The sequence below is a fragment of the Haemaphysalis longicornis genome, unplaced genomic scaffold, assembly GCF_048455015.1.
Source record: "Haemaphysalis longicornis isolate Haplotype H1 unplaced genomic scaffold, Haemaphysalis longicornis Haplotype H1 scaffold_2, whole genome shotgun sequence".
Lineage (NCBI taxonomy): Eukaryota > Metazoa > Arthropoda > Arachnida > Ixodida > Ixodidae > Haemaphysalis > Haemaphysalis longicornis.
The window spans coordinates 246557839-246571953 of record NW_027526295.1 but is presented as its reverse complement, the minus strand read 5'-3'; the positions used below and the strand labels follow the sequence as shown (position 1 = coordinate 246571953).

The 14115-nt window shown below is 43.3% G+C and overlaps 1 protein-coding gene across 1 annotated transcript in view; it reads right to left on the bottom strand.

Annotated features, from left to right (window-relative positions):
* Positions 1-14115, bottom strand: part of LOC144170311 (pantetheinase-like) — a 51717-nt gene that overhangs the window by 37156 nt on the left and 446 nt on the right. Inside the window, exon 2 of the mRNA XM_077700028.1 lies at positions 7884-8055. Coding sequence (XP_077556154.1) covers positions 7884-8051 — 168 coding nt within the window. The 5' untranslated portion in view covers positions 8052-8055. The remainder of the gene's footprint in view (positions 1-7883; positions 8056-14115) is intronic.

Sequence of the window (14115 nt, the reverse complement as noted above, 5' to 3'; positions counted from 1 at the left end):
TTCGTCTTTGGGCATAAAATGCTTCAATGGCAGACTGGTTATGCACATTAAAGATTCACCGGGAACAGAGCTCTGTGTGGCAGGGTTGCACCTGTTGTATTTTGTGAAGCGGGCTCATTAACTTTTCAAAGCCCCCGAATCCTGGCCAATACCCCAAGAGGTTACATGCCACGAAGAAAGGAACAACAACTACAACTACTCTGGTTTTCCCACTACCAAAATGCAGAGGCAACACTGTGGTAGTGCGTAGGGCTGCTATTGTAGAGACCCAGGTTCCAATCCCGTCAGACTACACGTTTTTCATTTAATTACCCTCTACAGCTGTGGCCATTTCCTCGACCAAACAACAACAACCGCGGTCTTCGCCTTAAAAAAACAAACAAAGCCTCTCAGTGCAAACATTACGTATATTTATCAGTTACAGCAAAGCCTATGGAATACATGGCGTGTTAAATGCCCTTTTTATGTCTTATCTTTCTGAACAGCAGCAGCAAGTGGAGAGTTTTATTCTCTTGGAACATTGATTTGATTGTAGGGTTTAATGTGCCGACACAAGGCAGGCGATGAGGCGTGCCGTAGTGGAGGGCTCCAGATGAATTTTGACCACCTGGGGATCTTTAACGTGCGCCGAAATCTCGAACACACGGGCATTCTTGCTTTTTGCCTATATCAGCTTCTCGTGGTGTACCCCAAGGAAGTACATATTCTAGGGCCTTTACTTACCAATTTGTATGTCAATGACATTGTTAACGGGACACTAAAGTGTAAAAGCAAGTTGACCTATATTGGTAGATTAGAACTGCATGAATCAAAGATATCACTCCCAGCAGCAGTAGTTATATATTAATGAAGAAAATTCCAAGAACATGAAAACGGGTATTGCCACCTTATACATTTGCCTGCACTACAATTTGTGACATCACAAATCGCGAATAGTGAAATGGGATTGGTGGAGCTTGTCAAAGCGTTCTTGTGATACAAGCTTTGATGAAGGGACATGACTAACGCTTCACACATGCACTTCTCACACTCGCAGCGGTGAAAAAAGGCTTGTTCCCTTTCGACGCACCGGATACCTTCTACAGTCATTGCAATATTCATTGCCATTCATACTTACAAATATCAAAATGATGGTACCAACTACAGCACATGTACAAAGCCAAATCTGCATGAATGAGCTACTTGCCGGTAGTGCGTTTTCTTTATTTCCTGTGTGTATAAACTGCTGATGGCATCCATGAATGAAAGACGTACTGAAGGCATGTCAGTGACTCTGCCAGTGAACTACTTTCTTTTTGGCTCCAGAAACTGCACAAACTAGGTTTCTCCTCACGTGTATCCATCTTTTACCGAATTACTCGGAATTTTTCACTTATGTGCTAAAGGGACACTGAAGTAAATTTGTCAAACTGCTGCTTTTGTTTGCGTTGCGTAGACTGGCTCAAATAAACACACTTTTTATCATTTATCCAGTCAATAAAGCAGTATTTAATGTATAAAGCCTGAAAGAAGAAACACCATGTGACACTGCGGCGGCTGCAACAACTAACAGCAGTGACGCACATTCATCTTGCGATGTGATTGGACGATGTCCAAGATTGGAATTCATCTTGCAATGTGACAGGACGATGTCGAAGATTGGAATTCATCTTGCAATGTGATCGGACGATGTCCGAGATTGGAATTCATCTTGCAATGTGATAGGACGATGTCCGAGATTGGAGTTCAAACCAGTTCCGGTTTTGGTTCCATGCAACAACATGCTTAGCATCCGACGTTATCATTGGTTGGGCATTCTCGATATCTCTGGAATCTGCATACCACGCTTCTGCCATGTTGTCGGCTGTAGGCGGATTACGTAAGCCTGCCAGCACCGCTTAGAATCGTAACGTTCTCTAGCTGAGGCATACACTGTGGCTGAGCGTTGCAGCGCAAAATGGTAAATGCAGTATAAAAAACATTAACTAAATAAAAAGAAACACATGCAATTGGGGATTCGAACCTTCTCATTGCAACGCACTTGCTTCAGACCCCAGGGGTGTCAAGGGAGGAAATATGAAGTATATATCATATAGGCTGCTCATTTTTCTTTTTCGTTTCAGCACATGCAGCAGCTTAGATGAGTATATCTTGAATAACGCTTGTGAAGTAAGCGTCCCTCAAATCCCCACGAATATTTAGTAACTAGCGACTGCATTCAGGCAGGTTTTAAAAGTGATCGCAAATGTGTGGTTGTTCTGACTGCTTTTCTAGTTCACTCTGCGCAAAATGTGCTTTCGGTACCTTGGTTTTATTTCAATTCCTTATTACATGTATTAACTTCTCTGGCTCTTCTCCCACCTTTAATTGGCCGTAGATTTTCTACTAGCGTACCAGTCGCACAGCGAAGTCTGCGAAGGGTCGCACGTGCACTTGTGCAGAGCTACTTGGACTTCATAGACTATACTAGGCTTGATACAGTATAGAAACTAACAAACTAAAGCCACATTCTTCTGAGCATAAACTTTGCCATGGCTTTGTCATAACTGAGCGAATGAACTGCAACGTCCCACCGCCGGCCGGCCGAATGACTGACTGTCAGAGGGTCGATGAGCCGCGCAGTCAAGCCAAGCCGTCTAGAGTAGGCGTCACAGAAAACGTCATGAGAAATCAGTAAGGAGGATGCAGAGAGGAGGACAGTACTTTCGAATTAATTTTTCTGCTAAATAAAACCGCTGAAATGCACCCTGTGTGGTCGAAACATGGCCCAGACCACAGATCAAGAATACACGGTGTTTCAGGGAAGGCTAAGTCATTTTTAAAAATAGGCTTTCGGAACTAAAATTGTTTTTCTTATTACGATAACAAATAATTAGTACTTGTTAATTAACCTTTTAATTATTGCAGCTAGGCTCGTGATTGCAATGTGAAAATTGTGAGGATCATCAGCCAAACCGATAACAAGTGTTACATTTGCGAAAATGTAATTAACCACGGAACTATGTGCCGAGTACTTCAGTCCTCCAATGCGCACTTCTGGAGATCGGTGGCTGCAAAGCGCCGCAAAGCCATGCCCTTGTGTTCGCCCCATAAAGGACTCACTACAGAAAGGACTGCTTAGTGACATGGAAATCAAAAACAAGAAGTAGTAGTAGTGAAGTCCTTTATTGGGAAGGGACGGCCGGTTGGCCAGAGGGGGGAAATGGGAATAGCAGGGAGAGAGGATTAGCACTTCTTGAATCTTCAAGGGCCGTAGAGGATCTAATTGTCTATTGAGGATCCAATTGTCCAGTTTGAGGGACCACATGGGTTGTAGGCCCCGGCTCACACTACGAGCCAGACCGCTCTCAAGGGAAAAAGTGCCTAGCGCGGCAAGGAATTGGGGATCATGGTATGGGGGATTAGCTGGTGAAGAACCATTTGGGAGGGCATTTTCGATAATATATCGATGGTCTGAGAATGCAGTGCAGTGCCAGGTTAAATGGTTTAGGTCCGCGATAGAAGTCGCTGAACAGTGCGGACAACGTGGGGGTAGTGACGTCCCAGGGTGAATCCATTTGTATATTATGTGAGGAGTGACAGCAGCGTTCGCAAGAGTCTTATTAATGAAAATTTCGGCTAGGCGTGGTAGGGAAGGGACGCCGTGTAGGTAGCCAAGCGGAGTGCTTGATGCTAGGCGGCATCGGCGAGCGTGGTCCAGCTGCAGGCGAAAGGAGGTGGGCGAGACAGCAGCAGGGGATTGGTCATCCAGCGGAGGGGTTACGAGAAGGCTCTCCCTAGCCACAGAGTGCGCGGTCTGGTTGCCATGTCCCTGCATCATGTGTCCCGGTATCCATGCCAGGCAAGTTTTAGTGCCATTCTGAGCGAGTATGTTGACCATAGCTTGAATCTGGTGGACAGTAGGATGGTCAGAGAAAGCCTTGTTGAACTCGTCAATAGCATTTTTGGAGTCGGTGAGAATACGAATGCGGGCAGGTAGTGGAGCAGAGACGTTGTAGACAAGATGGTCCAGTGAATGGAGAATGCCACGCAGTTCGGCTTCAGTGGGAGACGGATAAAGTATATGTTTCGTAATGGAACCATCAAATTCGGGTCGTGCTGGACAATGCCACGCGAGGCCTATTCGGTGGTGGTCCAGGCTGGCATCAGTAAAGATGTCAATTCATCTGGGAGCTTCACCCCAAAAATGCGACAAAGGGCTTTTCAGCGAGGACACCTTCTTGCTTTGGGAATGCCAGGTCGCTGATGTGGCGATGTCAGAAGTGGCCTTGAGAAAAAATCACGAATTTCTTCACGCGAAAGTAAGCAAAGAAATTAACGAAAACTTTTTTTTCAGTGCTCAATTTTTTGGTCTGTGTTGGTTCATACGAATTTCAGATGATACAAATATTTTTCACGGTCCCACGGGATTCGTATCATCCGAGATTCTACTGTACCTATGCGGGCACCAGGCCCCTTCAAGTGGCCTCTGGCCATTTTTTGCCTGGAGTACCCCCAACACCTGAATGTTGGATATAAACTGCTTGATTGATTAATTGACTGAATCGCTGGTGCACAGCATGAACATTATGCCCGCCTACACCAAGCCGCAAAACCTGTCTGATGTTGGGACGTTGTCATCCCACCGCTCTCAACCCGTTGTTGCATACGTGAAGGCGTACCCGAGCCGAGCTCCGTTGGCTCCGACATGCGTGTGGTAGCGTGGTGAAGAAAGCGGCCAGCCAATGTTGCTGCCTCGAAGAAGACCAGAAGCCGAAGGCAAACTTAACTTGTTTACTTCATGGCAAGAGATGGGCCGAAGCCAAAGAACAATGCTCCGAGGGGCGAGGTTAAAGTACAGGACTTGAGCAGAGTGACAACATTGATTCACTGCTCAAACAGGAATAATACTAAAGCGCTTGGGCGGGGTCTATTTACACCCAAAGCGCCAACAGCTAAACAAGCGTTCCCTCTTGATTGTGCACACGACACAAACGGCACAGACACACACAACACTCTTTCCAGAGTTCGTGAGCGGTTGGTAGTAGCACGTAGTGGAGGCTTCGCCGCAGCCGAGGAGTATTGCGGCGGGCTGATTCGTAACACTGAGCGTCCCAACCTTCATGCAACCGCTCGGGTAACACAGACAACTCTGCATTCCCCAAAGGGCAAGAAATCAAGGGCAGCAAGTGTGTGCATCAGTGCAAGTGTGATACAGTAGCCAACGATATAAGAATCCTAGGAGGATTCCCCCCCCCTAACACCCAACTTGGAATGAACCTATCGAGTATCTCCAACATCATCCATCCTCTGCGACTGGTGTAACTGCACGAATGAGACGCCTTCTATTAAAGTCAAGCTGCTGCTCCACAACTCACTCACATATTTTCTCCCTCAGTATTGCAGTGGTGTTAGGTGAACAACTGGAACCCCCTTCAGAAGAAGTCATTCAATCTATAGCCAACGCATGTCATAGTTTCACCGCGAGACATCCTTTCATGAAATATGGTATTCTTTCCTTAATTTTACTATATCATTTTGAAGTTGCTAAACTATTACAAATATCATGTGAAACATCAATAAAACCTGACAATATCACTCGGAAATGGAACAAAATCCCACCACGCGACAGGCACGGAGAAACATGGTATACCTGGTCCCTGCGTTACACCGAGCCTTTTTTGTCCAATGAACCAGCTAAAAATGGCTTTGATCCTATTTTCTTGTCTATTTTTTAAATCAGGTGGTTATGCACGGAAAAAAAAATTCTGCAGAAATTCATCGTCTAATGCATAGCATTCTTATGCCGCTTGTCTTGAGTGTGAGTTTTTTACACCCAAAGTTGTTGTTTTTTCTAAATCCTGTCCGACCAATTATCTCAATTTATGCTATTACAATGATTAGACGTGGAACATTCACGAAATCTGCATTATTGTGGAAATGCCATGCGTTATACGTTTTGACATTTTATGTAATTTTTTAATATTTTTTGTATTTCTAACTTTTTCAAAAATTTCGTCCCACCAACTATCTCCATTTACGTTATTATAATGATTTCATATGGAACTTTTGCGAAATCTGCATTATTATGGAAAGTCAGGGCATATACATAGATTGGCAGTTTCTGTAATTATTTTATATTTTTTCTTATTATTTACTTTTTCAAAATTTCATTCGACCAATTTCTCCATTTACGTTATAATAACAATTACAGGTGGAACTTTTGCGAAATCTGCATTATTGTGGAAATTCCGGGCGTTACACGTGTCGCCATTTTCCCTATTTTGTGTATTTTTTTATTTTATAGTTTTTCAAAATTCCGTGCGACCAGTTATCTCTATTTACGGTATTATAGTGATCACAGGTGGAACTTCCGTGATATCTGCATTTTTGTGGAAATGCAGGGCGTTACACGGTCCTGGCTGTGGGGGTACTCGGCAAAGAATGCTACGGACCCGCTGCGGTGGCGCAGTGGCTAAGGCGTTGCGCTGATAAGCACGAGGACGCGGGTTCAATTCCCGGCCGCCGCGGCCGCTTTTCTGGTGGAGGCGGAAAGCAAAAACGCCCATGTGTATGAGATTTCGACGCACGTTAAAGATCCCCAGGTGGTCAAAATTAATCCGGAGCCCTCCACTACGGCGCGCCTCATCGCCTGCGTTGCATCGGCCCTACAATCAATCGGCCCTACAAACCCTACAATCAATCAATCATCAAAGAATGCTACGCATAAAAATGCAACTTACAGTTGAATGTTTATTTTCTTGCGTTTGCTGTGAAACTAACTCCTCTTGTACATTGATACTTGCACTGAAGTAGTGGTCCCACTGCCAGCTCTGCTGTATTGTCGCACTCGCTATGGCTGTTCTGGACCTCTATCAAGCTGCTGTTACAGCTCCTAAAACTCCTCCTTTCTCGTTTTTCTTTTTTTCGTAAAAGGAAATAACAGTGATCAAAGCAATCCTTGCCAGATGTCATCATTCCAGCTCAGAAGCAAGCATCGGTCACACTGTCTTTTAGAGAGCTTGAAGGTCAATACTGGACCACATTTCTAGCCCGCATGCGAAGCAAACCTGGATTAGCAAATGCTTCATAGCCCTGCCTAGAGGCCAAACAGTCCTCAAGAGACAGACAGGCTTCAAAGTCTCCTATCTATGTCACTTTTGTCTGGATCAAGTCACTTTCACTGCCCATTAACCACAGCAAAAAAAAAATAAGTTTCATTTCCCAGCCACCCTATTTCATCGTGGCGATTTCCCGTGCAAGCCGGGTCAACTGCCCAAGCATCCGGGGGGAAGCTTGTACCTATCCTACCTGTAGGTGCCTGCACCACCAAAGCACACGAATGCACTTGGTACCTCCCAAGGCGACGGTGGGCACTCGAACTCTTAACCGCCTGCGAAAAGTCATGCCGCCAGACTCGCCCCCCAGCAATGCGGTGTCGTAGAAGGACGGGGGGCCCCACCAGAACAACAAGGGTCAGGGGCCGCTCGCACGGGTAAAGGCAGCTTTGCCTTTGGAGGGTCCACACTCGACCAGAATGGCGTGTACCCATCCAAGAAACCAAAACCAGTGGGTGCCCGGTGGTACACAGATTCAAACCCAGAATTCCCTGCACACGTTGTGAGTGCTGTACTTGAGCCATCGCTGCAGTCAGCCAACAGTAAACTCCCCGCAAACGCCAACTATGCCTGCAGTCTAGGCATTCACTTGACAATTGACCATGTATGTGTGGAGACCAGCAACAGATTTTTCTGTCTCATTTACACCGGCCTATTTTTATGGCACTGCTCTTTCGGTCAGTGCAGATCTGCCAGCGTTATGCCATACTGGGAAGTCAACTACCACGTGCAACTTCCAGAGCTTCTCTGCTGCAGCCATTAGTTGAGCCCATGATGGGCAAATTATAAGTTGACAGATGGCCTCACCTCCAGTGATGCGTTTTTCGTCGCATTCCTGTAGATTTCCAGAGTTGCAGCGACCCTCTGTTCCCAGTCATGGTCACCTCGTTGCACATGCTCGTAGACGGCAGCCTTGAAGGCGAGGCCGGTGCCAGCACACAGCAGGCCCACGAGCACAAATCGCACGCTGCTCATCTCCCTGCAAAACCACAGGCAGCAGCCACGCATGCTGTGTGAGGATCATCATTTCCTCTCTCTCCCTCTTTTATTTTCTTGCCATTTAGGTATCACCATACAAGTAAAAACAGTCAGGAGAAAAGCCATTCAGGAAGGCTTGAGAAGCCCTTGGCCTCTTTTTTGCACTGGCACCAACGGAACGTGTACAACATGAACATTCAGAAGTGCCTAACATAAAACCTAAAGACATTATGCTTGTCAGCAAACATTCTGAAAAAACTGACAATTACAGAAATGGTTTCCACTATTACAGTAGAATAAGTACATGCGAGAACACTGCAGCATACGTCATTTTACTGCATCGCATGCATGTACACTTCACAACTGAAAGCAAGAACTAAGACAAAATGTGCAAGCGTAACAAAACAAGCTGTTTTCTTACCCAAATGGGCATACAGTTCAACATGAACCAAAAATTTATCCCCCCCCCATCTCAATGGAACAAGTACATAAATATGCACAAGCGCAATGAAACTGTACAAGTTGCATAGTGTGAACAAGAAAATTTCAAGTTCATACCGCATCGACATATTCAGCAATCATGTGAGATTATTTCAAAGCAATTGTTGAGAGCAATTTTTACTAGTCACTTTCCAAGGTTGTACTGCTCTTGCTGCATAAACTGATCCCACTGAACATAATGCATGCTTGTTGCCAAGGCAGCACTGGTGGTGCCACAACCTGTGTTCATACTATTCACACAAAGCTGATAGTTACAGTGTGTGGAAAGTTGAGATACATCATTTAGTGTTCACAGCAGCTTAGTGTAGAGGGACACTGAAGTGTAATAGTAACAACTTGGCCTAAGTAGGTAGATTATAGTGTTGCAAATAAAAGTGTACCACTTGCGTTAGCAGGAGTGGCTCATGAATACAAGTGTAAAATATGATATCGCTACAACATACACCTTCCCCCCTTATGATTTGTCACATCACAAGTCGCGAACTGTGAAACTTGATAGGTGGAACTTGTACAAGTGCTTCTCTGAAACAAATGGTAAGGCAGATACATGTAAATGTCAAATAAATGTATGCAGAAACTTATACTAAGTCCAATTTTCTTCAAAGGCATGAAATTCAACTCCTGGAAAGTATTATAAAAATTCCCCCATTACAACTGATGGCAAGATTTGTTCAAAATTCAATTTTGGTTAAATGTTTTGCATTGTCAGTCACAAAATTTGTGTGGATGAACGCGAGAGAGCTATCGTCTCTTGTTACAGACGGTGTCTATATACAGCAGCCAGTGTGAAAAGCCTGGGATTACTGGCGCAGTCGATTGCATAACTTATCCAGCCATAGGCTGCCATGCTGGCAAAGTGAGCGAGTATTTTCAACTGCTTCCCTCAGCATTAACACCTCCCATGATTATAACATTTTTGGGAGCTTTCCCTCTTCACGATGTGTGACGTACTCTTCTGCGCAATGAAAAAATGTAGGAGAAATGAGAGAGAAATGCCAGACTTAAACAAACAAAGCATTGTTTTTTACCTAACAAAGTATAAACAGCTTTGGAAGATGTGATCTTTCAGTTAAAATGAAAACTCATCAAGCCTTTAATGTCATATGCAGAGCAAGTTCTAAAGCAACTGCATTTTTCGGTGGGGAGGGGAGACACTGGTTTCTGTTAAAGATCCCTGTAATACAATTTTGTTGCAAATTAATTAACGTAATTATTAAACTGTGTCTGCTGTACAATACGTATATACAGATTTTCGGGTGTATAAGTAGCGGTTTTTTTTCTGAAATCTTCGTTGCTGCGTCTTATCCACCGGTGCGACTTATGCACGAAATAAATTTGGTACATGGCGGCTGCGAGCGTGGTTTGCGCTCAAAAAGGTGCCCGTGTGAGCCTGCGTGGTGTCAGTCAGTGCACGTTAAGAGACACAGCTCTGTGGTCTAAATGAATTAATTATTTGTTAGCGAGCCGGTGAAAGAAGGCTTCGATGGTTTTGCCTAAACACCGTCTGTAAGTACATACCATCTCCGTGTATCAATAAACCATTTTTGAGAAGTTCTGTCTAGACTTTGGACGTAGATGCACATGTCTAGCACTGCTTACCGGGGGATGCATTCAGAGGCGGTGGCCACAGCAACTACTTTCGCAGCACTTTCTAGAGAACTGATCCTCTATGAGTTTACCTGATTAACAAGTGTGCTTTGTACACCGGTGCATCTTATACGCCGGTTCGACTTTTATGCGCGTTTTTTTTTTTTTTTTTGAAAAACTGCCGTTTTGAGGGGGGTGCGACTTATACAAAAGTGCGACTTATAGACTGGAAAATACAGTACTCTAATGACTAGTACAGGAGGCAGTTCTAATTTTATAGCCTGTAAAATTTTTATTGCCCATAGTTCTAACACCCTTGCCCTTAGCACAAAAAACTACCACTACTGCTTTCATGGCATTTCCTTTCAATATCATTGTCCTGGATTAGTATGTCCGGTATTTTTAAGACTACGTTCGCTTTGGTTTTAGCATCACTATACCCTATTCACAAAATACAAATACGGGCATAAAAGAGAAATGCAATAGAGCCAGTTTTAATGATAAAGCATTACCACCAACTCACTCATCCCTCTAATCCAGTTAGTCATAGCCCCAGTAACATCAGGATAGGTGATAAATGTACTAAGTGTCGTCAGCATGTATAATTAGTCCTGCTCGTGTGCGAACTAGCTCATTTATACACAAAATGAAGAGCAAAGGATGGAGAATTCTACTTTGTGAACACCAAAAATAATTCAGTAATTGCTGGACACAAAGTTAGCGAAAACAAATTGGTACCTTTATGAACAATGGCTTTGAAGTAAAGTACGAGGAAGACCAGGAACTCCATGGCATTTTAATTTTTACAAAGAGAATCTGATGGTGAATGCAATAAAACAGCTGTGTGATGTCATTGAAAATACCTGTACATAATGTTAAAGTTCTAAAATTCTGGAAAATATTCCCTTCATCTAACAATCAGTGTGTCGGACCGAAAAAAATACCGGTTCGGTTACGGTTCAGGTGAATTCATTTCATTCTGGTTCGGTTCCAGTTCGACTAAATCACAACCTGAACCAGTTTGCAAACCGCTTCGCAAGCTTGAACCGCATCGTGAACCCGTTCGGTGAGTTAATTATTAGCGAAGTACAAAAAAATTATTTGTAATTTGAAGTGACAATAAAAGCTAATTACACTTCTGGTGCATTCAAAATACTGCTTTTTTCAAATAAAAGTTTCATGTTAAAAAACGCAGATGGAGTAGTGGTCCCAAAGAATACTTAAAGCAACCACCAAGGATGACGACTGTCTGTGGGATATACTTTCTTCCGCTTCCTTTTTTTGAAATTGAAATCGCAATCCTAATACTACACATACTAATACCTGAAGCCTCTATAAACACACCAAACAGTGAAGGCATCATTCGCAGCGTTACCACTCACTGCTTGTCCTCACTAATAACTGCTTTAACCATTTCTTAATTTTCACTTTGAAATATTAGATAATTAAAGTACCTTGAGCACCGATAGCAAGAAGAAAAAGAGCACACATAATATATCTTCTTTGACTTCTTTAGCTCTCTATATAAGGCATTTCTGGACCACATGAACTGTTCTTAATTTTCACAAAACGCTTGAAAGCCCTCCAAGACTCCCTGCCACCTTTCTCCTGGAGCTAAGGTTCTCGATTAATAAGTGTTTTTATATAGATTAAAACAAAATTGCGCATAAAATGTATCCAAGCTATTTCTGCTACATGTTTCTTGAGTAACGTTGATCCAAGACATCGGACTAATGTCCAAATGAAAATGAATGCTGCAAGTAACCAAGACTGATAGCTTTGTGACATCAGAGCATGAGTATAGTGAATTGGAAAACAAAAGGCATTAAGCATTGTTTGGGCACGTATATGGCACAAGTATAAATTTGAACCTTGCAATACGGGCATATGGTTGCTTACAAGGTGCACGGTTACACAGCTTCTAATGGACGACAAATCTACATTAATGATCACCAAATTTACACCCTATTCTCGACTGCACAAATTCACAGTGAACTGTGAATTTGCCAAAGTCTTTTTATGATTGGCTTTCAATTTTGGTCACGTGCTTCCGGTTGACAAAGTTGTTGTGTGTGCTTTCGTCATTTTGTTGTTTCATGACATTTACGGGCACGACTTCTAAAGTTTGCCTTATTTCTCTTTACTGAAAGCGCATAATTCTTGGCCGGGCATGACAACGTATGCCTGCCTTTGCTATTCAACAATACGGCTTGTATGCCACGCACTCTCTGGGATTGGCTGAGAAGGCATGACATAATTTAAAAAGCGGGCGGGAACGATCACATCACACATTGGCAGCTTCGGCATGCGTAAAAGTGACGTAATGTTACGTAACAGCTTGAAAATGGCGGCTGCAGTCACCATGAAATAGGGCAAAAAATTTCCCCGATCTTCGGCGCCGCGAAAACCCGGTGAATTTGAAGCACGCGCAGTTCCACATGACGTGTGGATTAGAGCATGTTTTCTACTGAACAAAATACTAGTTTTAACTGTTTCAAGTTAGCAATCACGGAGCATACAAATAACGTGCCGTAGTTTGCTTTTATGTTTGGCAATAAAATAAAAATTATTTGTTTGATGTAACAGCAACATAAGAGGGCAGCACAAGCCTCTCCATGACAAATAGAACCCAATGCATGGCATTTGTCCACACTCCTCCTATTAAGTTACTGGGTCACATGATCGAACTCAAGAGAAAAATAACGAAAAGCGACTGTTTTGTGCACTACTGCGCTGATTGATGTCGAGCTCGCCGAATAAGTGAATCGGCAGTATCAGTACGCGCTACGGTTATCAGGCGTAGCGCTTCGCTGCCCTTATGCGTCATACAAGCGATGGTTGTGACTGTTTTTTTCTGTGACCACGCCGTAAGCTTGCAACATGGCAGCAAACAATAGCGTGGCGGCAGTGGTGGCCGGGAGGTGATAACGCAACAAAGCTTGCATTGAAGCAGAGAGCTAAACTATGTCACCAAAAGCGATTGAAAGAAATAAATAGATACAGTAAAAAGATTGTGTGATATGTTCTTTAGCTCAACATCCCCCATTCGCTCGCTTTTGGGATCAACGTTACTCGATCGCCTTTTAGTGTGGTGTTGACACCAATTTTGACCTGCAGAAATGTGTTTCCCTTGCCAGCCTCAGTTACCGCCTTAATTTTTATAATACATGCCAAGGGGTTTTATATTTTTTATGCGCAACATTTGATACCTTGGTTGTGATCTTTATGAGTGAAGCATCAAATTACACTGCATGTCGTCATAGCTATACGTGCATCACGTGACTGATTGCTTAGGTTGTGCTTACGCAAAAAACAAGGCGAATTCACTGTGAATTTATGCAGACGAGAATAGGGCCTTCATTATCATTTGAGAAGAATGTCACTCTGGTGGGTTACCACACATAAATTTTACACTCGTTGAAGCGACCACATTTTTAAATCTAGAATTCTAGGAGTCATTACTATAATTAACAATAACTTTTCCATGACACTAACTACATGTTATGAATTATAAATATTAAATGTTAGCAAACTATAGAAAAAAAAAATCTAGGAAACTGCCATCTGGAGGACAGTTAGAAGTGAGGTTATGGTCTATCATGATCTCCTGTATGTGCTCTATACTTTGACACAAACCACCTCATTATTCTTCGTAACAGAGGAAAAAACGTTTGATCGCAAAATTTTGCCTACTTCCTGGCCACACACACGTGCACCCTGCGAATCAGTCTGTGCGCACTGTAGGTTTTTACATTGCGTCAGTGAGCTGTTTGACTGATCACCACGTTTCCATAAACGTTACACTATCAGTACAACCGTGCATTCGTTTCTGCAACTTTGTCAACATTTTTATGAAAGTTAGCACTGAATACTTTTATGAACCATGCTTGTCGGACAAGAGGAACTTAAAACCGGCAAGTCGATTTCAACTACAGCCCAAGAGTTGCGATCGTGGGCGGTATCGAACATCATT